The sequence below is a fragment of the Eleutherodactylus coqui genome, chromosome 8, assembly GCF_035609145.1.
Source record: "Eleutherodactylus coqui strain aEleCoq1 chromosome 8, aEleCoq1.hap1, whole genome shotgun sequence".
NCBI lineage: Eukaryota > Metazoa > Chordata > Amphibia > Anura > Eleutherodactylidae > Eleutherodactylus > Eleutherodactylus coqui.
The window spans coordinates 60,754,506-60,773,064 of NC_089844.1; the positions used below are offsets into that span (position 1 = coordinate 60,754,506).

The following is an 18,559-nucleotide window of genomic DNA, read 5'->3' on the forward strand; positions in this document are numbered from 1 at the left end:
GATTTTTTTTTTTTTAATCATGTTTGTATCCGTGTTAAAACAATAAAAGCAATAAAAAAAAAAGCTGTCAAATTACCTGTAGCTATATCTCACTTTGCTATTTTATCTTAGGGTACTTAAGCAGAAAATGGTGTGAATCTTCTGCAGTGGAAAATCGGCACCAAAATCCACATAAAAAAAGACACCAAAGTCCGCATTTTGATGCAGTTTTTGATGCAAATTTGCAGCAAATTTCACCCCTTCAATTGAAATCTGCGCCATTGTTGCGGTTTTGATACAGAACTTGGTGTGGATTTTCCCGTATTGAAAATCTGCACATTGTTCTGCTTCATTACATTAGAAGGATTTGTTGGTGACTGGTGAGGTTTCTGGACGCTTACACAGAGCCTGCAGGCAGGGAAAGAGGAACTACTAGCGGCTATATTCTATATATTACAAGCTTTCCTATATCCACATGTACTACTGATTTATTTTAAACAATCAAATAATAAATCGGGATGTAGGTACGCTTAACCATAATCACTGTCTGTGGCATAAAAGCACCAGGCAGATCACTTCTTGAACATGTTGGGTAATGCATGCAAACATTTTTCCAAAGGGAAAGTCATTCACATCATGTGAAATATCTTTTTATGTCCAATTTGGTATTAAATTTCCCAGTAGGTAAAATGATGACACCACTCATTGGCCAGTTGAGTTACATACATTAAACACATGAAACAAGCACTGTCCATATGCTCTATTAGGGTATATGGACCTTAAAGAAGGCTTCCCTGCTCCAAACACAGCTCTATGAGCCACAACAAAGAGCTGCGTTGTACTTGTAGCTCCTGTTCTGGCAGACTCGAGCTGCCCTCATGTTACATGAATGGCCGCCATGTATTACTACATTCCCCCTGCAACAGTAGTTGCAGAAGAAATGCCTGGCTGACTGCATACCCGCTGTTTTCCTGGAGTAGCTGCAGCAGGACCCGTGATGGGTAGCTGAGCGTCCCAGTGGCTGCATTTTTAAATGGGTCGTCTCCCTTTAATATCATTAAATATGCTATAGATTGCTGTAGGTTCTAAATACATTCTTGACAAATGAAGGTTCAAGGGAGCTAGTCATAGCACATATATGATATACATTGTACGTAGCATGACGTACGATGAAAACCAAACCTAAAAATTATGTTGATTACTCACTATACTATTGACGACTGTCTAGGTAAAAGATGAGTCGCTTCTGGAGGAAGACGAAGAGACCTCTTCCCTCCCTACTCAGATTGAAGATGACGAACTGGGTGAGTAAAATATACAGTAAGGCTCAATGCAGTAAGGCAAATTTTTGCTGCGGAACCCGGAGCGGGCGTTCCGCTACGGATTCTGCAGCAATACACCCACATGGCATGCTATGTTGAAACAAGCGGAAATCTCATGTCCACGAGCGGAAACCAGTCGCAGCATGCTCCATTTTGATGGAGTCAATGGAAGCAGTCCGATTCGTGGCCCGTCCACAGCCGTGGATTCCGCAGGAAAGCAGGAGTTTGAAATTTTTTAAAAATGTGTGCCGGTCGGCACTACCGCACCCGTCCGCAGTACAGAAAAAAGAAGACCCAGACAGGTAAGCAGGGTACTTGGCTGCAGACCGGGTCAGACTCTGCTGCGGGCTCCTGCATGCGGAATCCGACCTGTCCTTATATTGCTTCACTCCACCACAGCCCTGGTTTCTGGACTGCTGTGGTGTTATCTGTACATTGGAAAACAAAACAAGTGGCAGTATATCTACTTTAGTGATTCCATTTCGCTTACCAGCTGTTTACCGTGACAAGTCACATGATCACAACCGCTAATTGATACTTGCCACTATGATGTTCCATTACTTTAGTCATAATTTGGTATTCCAAGATGACATTTCACACTTTTCTTTTATCAAGGATTCCTTTTACATATATCCGAGATAGTCCCAGGATATTAGGAGAAGATTAGTTACTTACTTTAGCAATACATATGGAGCATATAAACATCAGAGCACTAGACTTACACCAAAAGCACTTTTATACGACTTGATTAATGGGCACAAATGTTTGCCAGCATCTTCGTTCACACGATCATCGGGCCACAAAAAAAGGAAAATAATCACTGAGTGAACACTTGTTCATTAGCTGATCATGGCTTTTTAGTAAGCATAAAAATGTTCGCTGGTTGGCTATACATCACCCCTCCGCACAGGAAGATATACAGCCCAGCAATGACGGCTCTGTAGGGACGAATGATCATAGTTAAGACATGCTTTGACAACCGACACTAGTTACTTCCGGCTGAGAATCAGCCTGTGTTTAAGGACTTTAAAGGGAGTCTGTCAGCTCCTATAAGCCAGTTAAACTAAACTTGTGTGCTCGCAGGAGCTGAAATGTGAGGATTATACTTACCTTCACCGCTGTCTCCTCCTATTATTGCATGCATTTGGTGGACAACTTAGGTGTTCATAGAACGTGAGAACTAGTCCTCTCATCCTATGCACATGCCTATGTAATCTGCTGGGAACTCTGAGGAGGGCAAGTATAATACAGCCTGGGATTCAGCGTTTCAGCTCCTATAAACTCAGAAATTAAAGGCCCTTTTATACTGGATGAATGTCAGGCATACGATGCCCAACACTCGTTCCCGCACATACTTGCTCCCACTGCTGTTACACAGGAGCGAGAATCGCTTTCGTGCTCACAGAGCAGCCAGCAGGGGGCCCAGGGCGGCTGGAGGAGATTTCACTCCTCTCTCCCCCAACCCTCTCCATTCACTAACATAGCAGTCATTAAATACTGAAGGCTGCTGTTTACACTGAACAATCAACGTTCAGTTCATCGTCCATCGTTTATGTAGCTTAAAATTCTGAAAGCTGATCATTCAGTGTAAACAGCAGCCATACAGTACTGAATGGCCACTGTGTTAAGTGAATAGTGAGGGGCGGGGGAGAGTGAGGAGAGAAATCTCCTCCAGCTGCACCGCTCCCCTGCTGAGCGAGCCAGCAGTACTCGCTGTTGTGCAGCAGCAAAGGAGCGAGTATGTGCGGGGACGAGTGTCGGGCATCGTTTGCCCGACATTCGTCCAGTGTAAATGGGCCTTTAGTTTATTTGGCTGTGTAGTAGCTGACAGGCAACATATGTACTTTGGGACAGCATATGTACAGCACACTCCCTCGGTGATATCATCGGACTGTCGCGATGAAATCACGGAAAGCCCGACAGAATGCCATGGCAACAGGATGCCAGATACAGGCGCCCTGCATTGTCAATGCCTATGATCACTATAACAAGCAATAAGTCCTGCAATGCTTTATCATAGCGATTATAGGAGTGATTGTACATAAAAAGAGTAAAAAAAAAATAAAGTCCATTTAGTCCATGTATTGTCATTTTTGCTGCATGATTAACGCTGTAAAAAAAAAACCAAAAAAATCTATGGCAGAATTGCTGTGTTTTCTCTCCCTGCGATCATAAAAAAATTAATAAAAGTTTTACAATATAGTCTATGTACTCAAAAATGACACCAATAAAAACTACAGTTCGCCACACAAAAAATACTGCCGTGTCGATGAAAAAATAAAAAATTTATGGCTTTTGAAGGATGGAAATGAAAATCCGCCAAAAACTGTTGCGTGCTTAAGCCCAAAATAGGCCATGTCCTTAAGGGGTTAAAGACTAGAGTGTTTAGGTCTTAAAGGACCAGACAATTTATAGTGATTTCACCCATGTGCTGGTTTTATGACCCTATTCTTCTTCTTTCCTGACCTGTCAAAATTATATTTCCTGTTCAATCTCTGTATCACATAGGACTTCTGGGGAACATTTCCACTGTAACTGGAGCATCCATGGGAGCCCTAGTAACAGGAGATAACATCCCCCCTAGCATTACAGTAGTCATTGGTAGAGCTGGTCAGCAGTCTGCTCAGATCCCGCAGCTCTGATATGCCAGGGTTCACGAGTGATCACGTGATCGCTGATCCCGTTCAGGAAATGGCAGTGCCATTCTTTGAACACTATGTAGCCAGTAAAAGAGAAGGCAGAAGAGGTTGAAAAAGGCTTCTGTCTTCTCTTTTGTGTTCTCTGCTGTCTGACAAGCAAGAACCCGATCTGCTCCAGCTAAATTGCAAAAGTTTTAATCCTGTGCCGTATTTTTTTACTATCGTCCGGAATTAAATCCCAGGACCAAGCACCATATATTTACAGTGCTTGGTCCTTAATGGGTTAAAGGCAACCCATCACCTTCCAGGGGTGTGTCACTTATGGGGTAAAGTGCTATGTTTTTTCACAACTTACAAGTCTGTGGTAGTAGAAGTGTCAGTGTTGGCATCCCTGATGTTCTAGGGTAGTAAAGGTATCAATGGCAATACATTAACCCTTTCACTGCCCTCGTTATTTGTCTCTTTTTCTTTGTCCTATTGTAGTTCCATCAGGAAAATCGTACACAGTAGCCATCATTAAACCTGATGCTGTGGCTCATGGGAAGGCAGATGAAATCATTATGAAGGTAAGGATTGTATAAAATGCTGCATTGATAAGTCATTCTACAGGCAGCGTGTTATAGAGCAGGAGGAGCTGAGTACATTAATGCATGGTTTTGTGAAAAAAGATTAGGTATAATTTGTATATTATTGATCTAAATCTTTGCTCTCTCTGACCTGAGAGGTCCAGTGGGCGGCCCTATCAGTGATTTCCTATGCACTGTAATAAAGAAAAGGCTGTCAATCAATGATAGGACCGCCCACTGGACCTCTCAGCTGAGAGAGAGCACAGATTTAGATCAATAAAATACAAGTTCTGGTATTGTTTCAAGTGCAAATTAATTACACCATATGTGTGTGTGTGTGTGTGTATATATATATATATATATATATATATATATATATATATTTATTTATTTATTTATATTGTAGCAGGGCAGTGTCAGACTAGCCTCTGGAGGGTGCTAGATAGGCATTCTGACACCTGCAAAAGGAGAGGTAAGGGTTAACACCTGATGGGTGTAGCAGGAAATGGCTACAAAAGAGCCAGTTATAGCTTGGCAGTGCAGGACAGGCTGCAAGCTGGGGTGCAGTGAGGACCAACAAAGGCCCAAGTCAGACAGGGACAACAATCCTGGACTCACACCCAAGTCAGGAAGACGCTGGCTGAGAGAGCCAGCGAGGCGGTGAAGGGAGCCGCATCAGGGACTTGGAGCCTTAGGTCTGGTGTGGACCAGTTGGGTCTGTCCCCCTGTCTGACGGAGGAAGACGTCCTCCAGATGCCCCAGGAGGTGTTAGTGACAGCACCCTGTGGTTTATGAACCCCAATGCTTATATGGACTGTATATGATGTTTGATGTGCTGCAAATAAAGGCTGGCAGGAGCCAGATTTAAAGAAAATTTTTGACTTCATCCCATTTTCGTGTGAGGTGCGCCACTTCCTAACCGTGTGGACGGTGATCCAGAGGTAAGTGAACCCTGACTTCTCACTATATATATATATATATATATATATATATATATCTTCGGCTCTATTTCATTAAGCCTGAGGAAGAATCCTAAATAGGATCAAAAGTTCGCTATAACAGCATGTGCTTTTGTTAGCCATTAAAAGGTATATCTACAAGATTACTTGGTTTCTATTGCTGAGAACAATCACATTGTGTGGAGTTATAAAATGATTGTTTTGCAATCTCCAGATACAAGAAGCTGGATTTGAAATTTTGGCCAGTGAAGAAAGAAGTATGACAGAGTCTGAAGCCAGAGATTTTTATAAACACAGAGCAGGAGAGGTAAGTTCTTAAAGGACGTGCCTGGTTACCGAACAGCATTGCCTCTACACCACTAAATGTGTTAATTAACAAAAAGAGCAGTACTTACCCCTCCTGCCACGGTAATCCTGCGCTGTAGCTCTACTGTCCTTATCATTTTTTTGTTATAGAAGATGTCACAGGAAGTTACCTGACCACTGCAGGCAATCACAGGCCGCAGCATCACCATTCTGAAGCCTTGGCATCATGGTGCCTAGGATGTGAACGCTGATGCCACGAGAACAGGTGGTGACGCTGCAGCCACTGACTGGTTGCAGCCGTCAGATGGGCTCCAGCGCTTATTGCAGTCCTTGGCCGCCTACATTAGATCACTTCCTGGTTACAGGATTCATAAATCCCGCCTTCACTACACGATGGCTGTGATTTAGTTCTTTGACCGCTGCTCAGCCATTCAGTGCAGTGCTCGATGAACCAATCACAGACGTCGCATTGGTTCATCGAGCGCTGCATTGACTGGCAGAGCAGAGCTCAAGAATCAGTCGGAGCCATCGCTTCCTGGACGCGTGATTTAAGATCACCTCCTGGTTACAGGATTCATCTGTGGGCAGCCGTGGACTACAAGAAGCGCGTTGGAGCTCCGGATAGCAGCAGGAGGGACCTGGACCGAGCCTGCTACCGTGTTTCCCCAGCAGCGGGAGGGACCTGGTACGAGCCTGCTACCGTGTTTCCTAGAAAATAAGACAGTGTCTTATATTAATTTTTGTTCAAAAAGGTTTAACTTTTTTACATGTACAGCTGCCTGGACACTATTTAAATTGACTTTTTAAATTAACTGTTAGCAGGGCTTAATTTTGGAGTAAGGCTTATATTTCAAGCATCCTCAAAAAGCCTGAAAAATCATTTTGCATCCTTAAAAATTTTGGAAAATCATGCTATGCCTTATTCTCAGGGTATGTCTTATTTTCAGGGAAACGGTAGGTAACGTATCCCTGTTTTGTTTTTTTTTCTATTTTCTTTATGTAATGCAGATAGGGCTTATATTCAGGGTAGGACTTATATTTCAAGCCTCCTAAAAATTCAGAGTAGGGCTTATTTTTGGGGAAAACCGGAAGTTGAAACTAAAGTAGTAATAATCCTTTCCTACTTTTTTTTTTTTTATTCTTTATTTTTAATTTTTACAGATTATATTTGATTACAGTTTACATAGTGTGTTTGTTGCGTACCGTCATGCAAACGTTATGAATATAACAGTGTTAAAGAGTTCAAACGTTTTTTCTTTGTTGTAAATAAAGAAGAGACTTAATTTATTGCAACATTCTAGGCTTAGTGTCCTTCTATTCGTCAACTGTGCTTCTTTTCTTTCTATACAGTAGAAACTAACATAACCAGTTAAACGGACGTGACACAAGGGGGGTTGACCGGGGGGACACCTTGGGGGGGGGGGGGGGATAAAAGACTCCATTGTTACATTGCGCAGGATAAGGCTGTGTGGTCGGGTTTCGCTTCTATCTTTTAGTGATCCATTAACGAGCGGTGTTCCTCGGTTTCCTGGGACACCATCCAGTGATACCATACTTTCCTGAACCTTTCCTGTGTGCCCTTTAGTGCCGCAGTGAGGTCCTCCATCTCCATAATTCCTCCTACTGTGCTGAGCCATAGAGCCATTGTTGGTGAGGTTGTCTGCCTCTAGAGTTTGGGAATGCACGACCTTGCCGCACTCACTAGGAAACGTACTACCGATTTTTTTTTTGTAGGTCGCCAGTGGTATATCGCTGTGATGCAGGAGGAAGAACGCCGGGGATTTTGGCAGAGAGTAGTGGATGAATCTAGATGTTATCTGCCACACCTCTGACCAAAAGCTCGCCAGGACCGGGCAGTCCCAAAAGACGTGTAGCATTGTCCCTTGCTCCGCCCCGCATCTCCAACATAAGGGGGGGACTGTCGGGAATATTTTGTGCAAATGGGAGGGCACCCTATACCACCTGGTGAGGACCTTGTATCCGGATTCTTGTATTTTGCTAGATATTGAGACCGAGTGTGTGATGGTGAAAATTCTATCTCTTTCCTCCGGTGTAAATGTGACTCCTAACTCTTCTTCCCATTTATTCATGTACTTAGGTGGTGAGGCCTCAGATTGTGTATTTAGTATGTTGTACATTTTGGAAAGTGTGTGCCTGAAGGGTCCCTTCTCACTACAGATGACTTCAAATTGTGTTTTTGGGCGGGCGAAGGTGCGGGGCAGCGACAATAGGAAATGTCTTAGTTGCAGTGCCTGTCATAATGAGAGTTGGGTTGAGTCAGTATTTCCTCTGAGCGTTTCCAGTGGGAGCCACTGTCCGTCTTGCATAAAGTGCTCTGCCCGGAATCTGCCTTCTGTGATCCTTGCCCGGAACACTTTGTTCTCACTGCCTGGGGGGAATCTCGGGTTGCCCAGAAACAGGAACATAGGTGAGGGCCTGGGAGAGATGTCTTTCCTGGCTAATAATTTGGTGGCGATCGTTAGCGTGGGGCCGATTGTAGGGTGGCATGTTAATTCTGTGGGGACTTGTTCCTCAGACCATGAGAGTGCCGCCAACGGCGCCAGGGCTGCTGCTTGTTCTGTTGCTATCCACTGTTTAAGGGCTGTGTGCCAGTGCCAGTCCACAATGCGTACTAAATGTGCTGCCTGGTGGTATTTTACGTAATCTGGTAGTCCCATGCCCCCCTCGCTTTTTGGCCGAGATAACGTGTTTCTTCCTATCCGCGGGGCCTTTCCTGGCCAAATGAATGTGGATGTGAGTGATTGTAAGTGCTGAAAGAAATGTCTAGGTATCTGTATGGGAAGGGCCTGGAGTAGGTATAGTACTCTGGGGAGTATATTCATTTTGATTATTGCTCCCCTGCCGAACCATGAGAAAGTCCCTTTGGTCCAAGAGTTGAGGTCTTGTCAGATTTTGCTTAAGAGTGCTGGGAAGTTGGCGGGGTATAGGTCCTCGGTGTTTGGCGTTAGCTTGGTCCCCAAGTATTGAATATGATTCCTTTCCAACTCGAATGAGAACGAGTCCTTCAGCTCCTCTATTAATTGTTGTGGGAGAGAAATGTTAAGGGCTGCTGACTTATGGTAATTTATTTTGAAGTTTGATATTTTGGAATAGCGGTTAATTTCTGCCAATAGGTTAGGTAGGGAGATACGTGGGTCGGAAACAAAGAACAGGAGGTCGCCCGCATATGCGGCGATCTTGTATTCTTCCTCCCCCACCGCGATCCCTTTAATGTTCGGGTTGTTACGTATTTGTGACAGCAGTGGTTGCAGGCATGTTATAAAGATCAGTGACGATAGAGGGCAGCCCTGCCTTGTACCGTTTGAGATGGAGAATGATTCTGACAACTGGCCGTTTACTCTAACGGACGTGGATGGGCTGGAGTATAGACTTGTAATCCAGTGTAGCATGTTGGGGCCCATACCCATATGGGTGATGGTCACAAATAGGAAGTCCCACTCCACCCTGTCAAATGCCTTTTCCGCGTCTGTGGATAAAAGGCATACCGGTTTGGAGAGTCTGTGCGCTAGGTGTATTAGGTTAATGGCTTTGGTTGTGTTGTCCCTCGCCTCTCTAGTTGGGACAAAGCCGACTTGATCTTTGTGGATTATGTTACTTAAGTAGGGGGAGATCCTATTTGCCAAAATTTTTGAGAACAATTTCAGGTCTGCGTTAAGTAAAGAGATGGGACGGCAGCTCTGGCATTGCGCTGGATCCTTCCCTTCTTTGGGAATGACCGCTATGTGTGCTGTTAGGGTGTCTCTGGGTATTTTGTTTCCGGATGTTATGGAATTGAAGGCCTGGGTGAAGTGGGGTGTCAGCGTCTCAGCGAATTTCTTATAGTATGATAGGGTTAGCCCGTCCGGTCCTCGCGCTTTCCCTGTCTGAGAGTCTGTCAGCGCTTCCGCTAGCACAGTCGGGGATATCGGAGCCTCCATCAAGTCGATGGCCTCCTGGGGAAATCTGCGAGTGCTTGATTGTTGCAGGTATTCGTGGATCCTGGCTTTCTTATGTCCTCTGGCCTGTTCGGACTGTGGTGGGGATAGGTTATATAGGGAATGGTAATATTCCCGAAACGCTTCTGAGATTTGTTCGGGGAGGTGTAGTGTGCGGCCCTCGGAGTTGTTAATGTGTGGTACATAGGCCCTAGCTCTTGCTGCACGGAGGGCCTGGGCCAATGTGCGACTCGGTTGTCTCCAAATTCAAAGAAATGACGTCTGCATTTCATTCGGCTCGCTTTAGCCTTCCCCAGACAGTGAGAGCGGACCTGCTCCCTCAGCCGTAGCAATTCTTTTCCCTTCTCTCTGTCTAGTGTCGACTTGTGGGAGGTCTCTAGTGCCTAGATCTGGTCCAGGAGTCCCCTGAGGTGTGCGCTACGTTCCTTTTTGATGCGTGATCCAAGGCCTACACAGAAACCTCGTACCACGCACTTGTGTGCTTCCCATACCGTTAGTGGATCTACCTCTGGGGTGACATTGTGTTCGAAGTATTCCCTTAATGTTGTGCGGATTTCGTCTGAGTATGCCGTGTCATGAAGAAACGATTCATTGAGTCTCCAATGCCATGTTCTGTTGTGCAAGGTAGGTAGTCTCAGCTCTATTGTGATCATTGCGTGGTCTGAGAATGTGATGGTGTCTATTGTTGCTGTGACTAGGTTCGCTAGGGATAAGTGTTGGAGGAGGAAAAAATCTATTCTGGAGTATGTGTTGTGTGGTTGGGAGAAGAACGTGTAGTCCTTTGTGGTGGGGTGTAAGGCTCTCCAGGCATCTACTAACTGATACTTGTGGAGTGTATTTTTGATCCTGCGATACGCTGATCTGGGGAGGTTGCCGCTACCTTTAGAAGTGTCTATTCTTGGGTCCAGCGGCACGTTAAAGTCTCCTCCCAGGACCAGGGTGCCCTCTTGGAATTCCTCCAGCTCCTCCAGGGTCTCCTCTAGGAAGGACACCTGATTGGAGTTGGGTGAATAAATAGTCGCAAGTGTGATTTGTGTGCCGGCGAGCTTCCCCTTGAGGAAGATATATCTACCTCCCGGATCACAGCGGACCTCCTCCTGCTCCCATGGAACGGAGTCTGCGATGAGGATGGAGACCCCCTTGGATTTGGATTCCGCGTTTGTGCTGTGGTAGACGTTCGGGAATCTGTCGTTTGCAAATCTGGGGCATTTGTTCGTGCGGAAGTGTGTCTCCTGGATAAAGGCCACGTGCACTCTTCTTTTCCAGAAGAGGTGGAGGATGGAGGACCTCCTTTCCGGCACATTCAGGCCCTGCGCATTAATGGAGATTATGGAGAGATTAGCGGCGCTTGACATTACGAAAGAAGGGCGGTCAGGCTGCAGAGAGGTTAGATGGTGGTGACACTGAGGTGAAAGTGAGGAAAGAAAAAACACCAGGAGGGAGGGGAGGACACTTACACGACACACAAGGAGGACTAATCGGGGACAGACAAAACTAAGGCTAGCCCAGTGGCTAGCTACTATATTTTAGTCAGGGAGCCTGTTTCTTCCCCGAGTGAAAGGGGTGAAGCTAGGTCCCCTGATTCCCTACTCGGGGTAACGTAGAAGTGCACTTAGGCTGTTAAGGCTGCTGTCTAACTCAGAGATCGGATAACGAGGAGAACAACCACCGATTCCTTTCTCTGCTCCTCTGTAACATTCTTACTCGGAATTTCCGGGATGCCACTATCATTAGGAGTAGTACTGTGCGAAAAAGAAAAAACAGGGAGAAGCAGAGCGACAAAATTAGACGTCTTTTGGCCCGTGCGGTGAATAGAAGACTGGGGCGCGCGCCGTCGCCCTACGCGGGGTGTCTGCTGCCAGGGCACAATAAGTCTCGATTCGTTTAATTGGCCATGGGTCTCGGTCCTTGCTGCCTTGTCAGCTGGTGAAGTTCCCTGGAGCCTCCGCGAATCATGGGTCGGTCTGTGTCGTGTCCATGGGCATAGTCCAGTCTGGAATGGGTACCGTCGGAACCTCTAGGAATCTGAAAGCTCCGTCCAGGTCAGCGGGTGATCTGACGGTGTATAGGCGGCCACGCTTGCGTAGTATTAAGTGAAAGGGGTTGCCCCACTTGTAGGTCGCGTCCGCCTGGCGTGCAGCGTCCAGCAGTGGTCGTATCATTCGCCGACTGTTAAGGGTCAGTCTGGAAACGTCCGGTAAGATAGTAATTTCAGCTCCGTTGAAATTGACTGGACCTCTCTCCCATGCCATACGTTGGATTTCCTCCTTTTGTCTGTAATAATGCACTCGGCAGATGACATCCCTTGGCAGATTGGGGTTCCTTGTTCTTCCGCCCATCAGTCTGTGAACTCTGTCCAATTCTATTGCCCTGTCTTCCGGGCGGCGTAGGAGCTTGTCGAAAACAGCTGTCACGCATTCGTAGAGCGCATCTGGTGGTATGTCCTCCAGGAGGCCTCTCAGCTTTAGGTTGTTGCGGCGGCTTCTGTTTTCAACGTCGTCGAGGTGGAAAGTTAACTCGCTGATCTGTTTCTGCTGTTTTTCTATGACACTTGTTAGTTGTTGAAAGTCCATATAGGAGACCTCGGGGCTCTCTTCTAGCGCCGTCACCCGTTCTGTAAGGGCCTGTACTGAGTGATTGACTGTCGCGATGGCCCTCTCGTGTTTCTCTTCTATACGTCGTATCTGCGTCTCTAAGTCTGTTTTGGTAGGCAGGGCGCGCATCATGACCCAGAGTGCTTGTAGTGTTTGAGAGTCATCTGCAGGTGGCGCTGTATGGTTGCTGGGGGCTTCTGCTTCAGAGAATTGCTGGGAGCTGTAGTCATGAGAGGTATTTATATCTCTGCTGTTGTTGCTCTGTGGATGTGGAGGTCGTGCGTCGAGGGTTGGGTTATCTCCCTGCATTACCCCTTCAGCGCGGGTTTCTCGCGCTGGCTCGGCGCCATGTTGGAGAGCCGTCTTCCCGCTCCCGCGGCACTTGTTCCGTGCAGGAACCGACTCAAAGGGGATCCGTGAGTCTGTGGCTGGTCTGCCTTCCTCTTCCCCACTCTGGTCTTCATCAGGTTTGGTCACTTTTGTTGCTTTTCCCGGCTTTCTGAACGTCGGTGGCTGCGGAGCTCCGAGATGTGTGGCCTCACTCTCCTATGCCTAGCCACGCCCCCCAATCTTTTCCTACTTTGAACTTGGTGCTGAAGGCGATTATGGTGGCGATCCTACTCTGAGTTTTCCTATTGTACACCATGTTTCCTTTTAACACCACTGACTCTCAGGTACATAATGTTTTGTAGCCTCTTAGTTCTATTTCTATGTGATTTATGAATTGAACCCTAGACTCTTTATGTTGTGCTTCTAACAATGCAGAGAACATGCCAGCACAGGACCACCACTCTGAGAGGGGACTATACAACTTCTGTTGAACAGTGGGGATACAGATACGCATTTCAAGACCTGTCAGGCCTCTTGCTCAGGAAAAATCTCTATACAGGAAGAGTGAGGCACAGGCCGGGTTGACCTTAAAATGTGTAGCTGGATTCCAACTGTTGAATAAAAGTTTTATACTTCCCATCTTGGAGTGGTGGTCCTCCACTGGCATGGAGCTCTCCCCTTCCAGTGGTTCCCTCACAGATGTGGCTGCAAATACTGGAAGTAAAAGGGCTACATGCAGTTTTTTTTCTTCCGTCCCAAAACCGGGCAGCTGGGTGAAAAGCAAGCGGACAGCATTATAGTCAATGTGGTTGACTTGGCGCTGTCCGGTTCCATCCACAGAAGAACCTTCAGCTGCAGCGATTCCCCTTTCCTGCTGCCTGAACGGTGTAAAAGCACCCTTAGACTTTTTGAAAACTTTTGGGTACTTTAATATCAGTAACATTGGAGCATCATATTGATTGATTGTCATATTATTTTGTTTCTTTTTATGTATTTCTGTATGTGCAGGAGAAGTTCCAGGAGCTGGTGCAGTTCATGTCCAGTGGTCCATGTCATGTGCTCATTATTTCTAAGTTAGGAGATGAAGATGTGATCCCTGAATGGAGAGAATTCATTGGTCCAACTGATGTGGAAGTAGCCAAGAAGGAGAAACCAGAAAGGTTAGTTGATGCAGAATAAACATAAGAATATTAAATTGAATACATGATCTGTGGAAAATAAGAGAAGAGAGTTTGGCCGAACCAATCCATATGGCACCGATGCTGCATCTTATTCTCAAATTACAATTTAGAAATGTAGATTTTTATAAGCGATTGACGTTATGCAATTACAGATACCATTTGCTAAAGTTATTTATAAGTTAACAACTGGTTCAGGATACTTGTAATGAGTTGAATCTTTTGTAATCATTGTTTATTTGTAGCCTTGCCCAGATACGTATCTGTATGGAAAGGACAAGACATATGTTCTTATCTAATATGCTAATGGTTAGGGGCAAAATCAGGCTTGAATGAATGTTAATCTATTGGCCAGGCTCTAATCTGAATCTTCAATTAGGAAAAAAAGTGTAAGTACCTTCACGGTAACACCAGTGTTATTCATGACTTATGCATTGTTATAGGATGATGCATGCAAATACTATTTATCGAGATTTTTTTTTCACATTCTGTTTTCTGTCAGCTATTTTGTTAAATTACTATTGTTTCATTAAAGGAATTTTCCATGGAAATTACTATTGATGACTAGAGATGAGCGAGTATACTCGCTAAGGCACATTACTCGAGCGAGTAGTGCCTTAGCCGAGTATCTCCCCGCTCGTCTCTAAAGATTTGGGGGCCGGCGCGGGTGACAGGTGAGTTGCGGGGGGGAGAGAGGGAGAGAGAGATCTCCCCTCTGTTCCTCCCCGCTCTCCCCCGCCGGCCCCCGAATCTTTAGAGACGAGCGGGGAGATACTCGGCTAAGGCACTACTCGCTCGAGTAATGTGCCTTAGCGAGTATACTCGCTCATCTCTACTGATGACCTTTCCTGAGGATATAAATTGGTATAGTATCAGCCAGGGTCCGACGCTCAAGACCTTGACCGATCAACTGATCATGCACCCACTGACAGTGCTGCAACTATAGAGGGTTCAGAGCGGAAGCTGCTGCCCCAACCCCTTTGCATTGGCAGACTCTTATAATTGCAAGCGCAGCCCTCATTGAAATCAATGGGAGCCGTGCCTGCAGTTACAAGCAACTATTACACGGGCTTCCGATTTACTGTGTATTTGCGGCACTTTCAGTGGGCGCACAATCAGCTGATCAGTTTGGGTCCTGAGTGGCTTACCCTGGCCAATCAACTATTGATGACCTATTCTGAGGATAAATTATCAATAGTATTTTTCCCAGTTAATATATACATTGTAAATACTATATTCTGTATAAACCTATGTGTAATGGAGTAATCAAAGATTATTCTCAATTAGATACATGTTTATTTCTAGAACTGCTCCTATTCAACCTTGTAGCACATAAATTTCTCAGTCATAAAGGCCCTTTTACACTGTATTGGGCACGAACGTTCCTCCAAACATTCATTCACACGCCAACAAACAAGCAAACACTCATTCACTTGCTAATTGTTGACTTTCAGTGAACATGAAAATGTTGGCCTATGGGGGCGAAAGCCTGTACTAATGATTGTTCATCCCCATAGCTATGATTCTCGGCCTATGTAAAAAAGGGCAAACAAGAGTCAATCAACATGCTTGTTGATCGGAGTTCGTTTACATCGGACCCAGAAAGTAAAAGTACTTTTAGTCAGTGATATTGCTTCTAGTTAAGGGAGCAAAAACTCTTCTACCTAAGTATTATGAAGACTTGGACAGCCCAGCTATTAAAGAATGGCACTTAGAAGTCAGTTAGCATTCTTGAAAAACTAAGATAGAAAATGAAAGGGACATTGAATCTGTGTATGGCGATATGGAAAAGATGGCTACATTATAATATCAGAATTTGTATAGAGTTAAATGCTATTTGTAATTTTAGTCTTATATGTGGTATATTTGTGTAAGTTATCATCTGTAATAGAGATGAGCGAACGCACTCGTTGAGGGTGATTTCGCAATCGAGCACCTCTTTTTTCGAGTAACTGACTACTCGGGCGAAAAGATTCGGGGCTCGGCGTGGTGGAGCGGGGGGTAGCAGTGGGGAACAGGGGGGAGCTCTCTCTCTCTCTCTCCCCCCCCCCCCCCCCGCTCACCCCCGGCGCCCCCCGAATCTTTTCCCCCGAGTAGTCAGTTACTCGAAAAAAGTGGTGCTCTGTTGCGAAATCGCCCTAAACTAGTACGTTCGCTCATCTCTAATCTGTAACCTTTTGTCAGCTAACTGATAGAGAAACTAGATACGTTTGTATATGGATTTATTGTTTTTCTATATTTAAACACAATCTAAAGGATTTATAAAAGAAAAGACAAGAAAAATTGTATAACACAATATAGTAACATACAGTAGTAATTAAGGCTGCAGAAAGGCATCCATCCAGTTCAACCTATTATAAGAAATTCTTGTTTCTCCTAGTTTGCGGGCCCAATATGGCACTGAAGTTCTGTACAATGCAATCCATGGAAGTAATGACAGGGAACAAGCCAGCAGGGAATTGGCTTTCTTCTTCCCAAATTTTAAATCTCAACAGCAACACACAGAGGAATCGGCCTCAAGGACCCCAGAAAGGACCTTAGCTCTGATCAGACCTGATGTATTAAAGGACAGGAAAGGTAGGAATGGGGTACCTTGTTTTCAAAGTCCTTGAACCTAAATACCAAGACATTGCTAATTGCCAATAACATGCTTTCAGCTGATAATATATAGATTATTTGTTAATCCCAAACTAATATGAACTCTTCTTTACATCATCATCATAAGGTGCCTTTACACAGGGCGATTATTCTACGATAGCCGTCCCAAGTACACAGAGCCACCAACAGGACACTGAGCAAGAATCTGCTCCTTAGTCGCTTCTTTTCAGGAAGCGACTAGCGAGCAACTTCTCGTACAACATAAACTGGAGTAATTCTATTTTTGAATGATTGCCGTTTGAAGTGGATGAAGGTGGGCAGCCGGAAGAGATCTCCGGCCCACTCCGCCTCCATTCACTGGACGAGTATCATTCCTGTGTGACGACTGTCAGATGCATTAGCGCCTTAAGCGATGGAAATACTTTGTAAATTGCACTTGCAATTGCATTTTAGGAACAGTAAACACCTTCCCGTCTTTATTTCAGATGAGGTCCTGCAAAGTATTCAAGATGCTGGTTTCTCCATAGCAATGCAGAAAGAGATCATGTTGACTGAGCAACAAGTTGAAGAGTTCTACAAGGAGCATTTAGATCAGGAGTATTTCCCAGCCCTAAAGCAGCAAATGACTAGGTGAACTACCGTTTAACCTTCGTGAACCATACATGTTCATTTCTTATATTATAAATGCCTGTTAAAATTGTTTTAAGTCACTGTTTTATCTTATTGTTCTGTTAGTGGCCCCATTCTAGCCCTAGCGCTTGTAAAGGATCATGCCGTTACACAATGGAGGAATTTGTTAGGCCCTGCTGACCTTACTAAAGCATTGAACGAAGCACCAGATAGGTTAGTAAAAGGTTTGGCTCAATATTCATTCTTCTGTACAGTAACATACATGACATCTGACTTCATCTCTTGATTTATTTAGGGTAGAATCTAGAGATGAGCGAGTATACTCGCTAAGACTAACTACTCGAGCGAGTAGAGCCTTAGCCAAGTATCTCTCCGCTCGTCTCTAAAGATTCGGCTGCCGGCGCGGGTGACAGGTGAGTTGCGGCAGTGAGCGGGGGGGAGAGAGGGAGAGAGAGATCTCCCCTCCGTTCCTCCCCGCTCTCCCCCGCCGGCCCCCGAATCTTTAGAGACGAGCGGGGAGATACTCGGCTAAGGCTCTACTCGCTCATCTCTAGTAGAATCAATAGGCGAGTCCAAATAACACAACGAGGTATCCTTGAGTCTGCTAGCAGAGTTTTAGCCATTGGCAAGGAACAGTATTATCAGAATAATTGCTACAGAATCTATTCTGATCATATTAAATTAGGGAATTATCAATATTTAGAGTATGTGTCCTTTTTGTAGTTTTATAATAAGTTCTTGTAAGTTTATTTCACATCTTAGAAATTTATGACATATCTACAGCGTAAATGTCTGATATGTGATTCTCACTTATTTTGTAAGTTGTGGAAACAGCGTAGGCCCGACTCTTTCCGTAATCCTGGCTATCTCTGTCTTCAGTCACTGACTGCATGAGGCAGCTTGAGGACCTGTTACCAGAAGGTAACCGTTCTGAAGAAAGGTGCGGGTTCCAGTGGTGACCTCTCTATCTATCAGACACTTATGGCATAACTTTTGGATATGCCAAAAATATCGGAGATGGGAATATCGCTTAAAAGTTAATTTTTTTTTTTTTTTATTAAATAGCAGTAGTTATGAACTGGAACTTTTTCTGTCACCATCTTTTTGCAGTGCTCATTGAGAGCACCATAAGGTAGTCCCTGTCACACCGATTGCAATGATATGTCTGTGTATCTGTCTAGTAGTTTTTGAGAAACTTGCATTTTCCTATTAGCAGCCAGACACAGAAGTAGTCCTGCATATTCATGAGCTGCAGACTAGCCACACCCACCCTGCCCTCCAGCCACTGATCAGCAGCTCTCTGTCTATGCACAGTAATAGGCAGACAGTAGGTGACTGGAGGGCATAGTGGGAGGAGCTAGCCTGCAGCTCATGAATATCCAGGACTACTTGTAGTTCTCCATGCATGTACAGCTGCTGATAAAGTGAAAGTATCTCCCAAATTCCTGCACAGATCCAAACACCAGACATAACCCTGCAATTAGCGTGTCTGTCGCTATCTT

General features: G+C 45.1%; 1 protein-coding gene across 1 annotated transcript in view; it reads left to right on the forward strand.

Annotated features, from left to right (window-relative positions):
• The window catches only part of NME9 (NME/NM23 family member 9), a 40,125-nt gene that overhangs the window by 11,945 nt on the left and 9,621 nt on the right, over positions 1 to 18,559 (forward strand). The window contains exons 6-12 of the mRNA XM_066575694.1: positions 1,208 to 1,283; positions 4,424 to 4,506; positions 5,680 to 5,772; positions 13,660 to 13,811; positions 16,210 to 16,406; positions 16,913 to 17,057; positions 17,163 to 17,270. Coding sequence (XP_066431791.1) covers positions 1,208 to 1,283; positions 4,424 to 4,506; positions 5,680 to 5,772; positions 13,660 to 13,811; positions 16,210 to 16,406; positions 16,913 to 17,057; positions 17,163 to 17,270 — 854 coding nt within the window. The remainder of the gene's footprint in view (positions 1 to 1,207; positions 1,284 to 4,423; positions 4,507 to 5,679; positions 5,773 to 13,659; positions 13,812 to 16,209; positions 16,407 to 16,912; positions 17,058 to 17,162; positions 17,271 to 18,559) is intronic.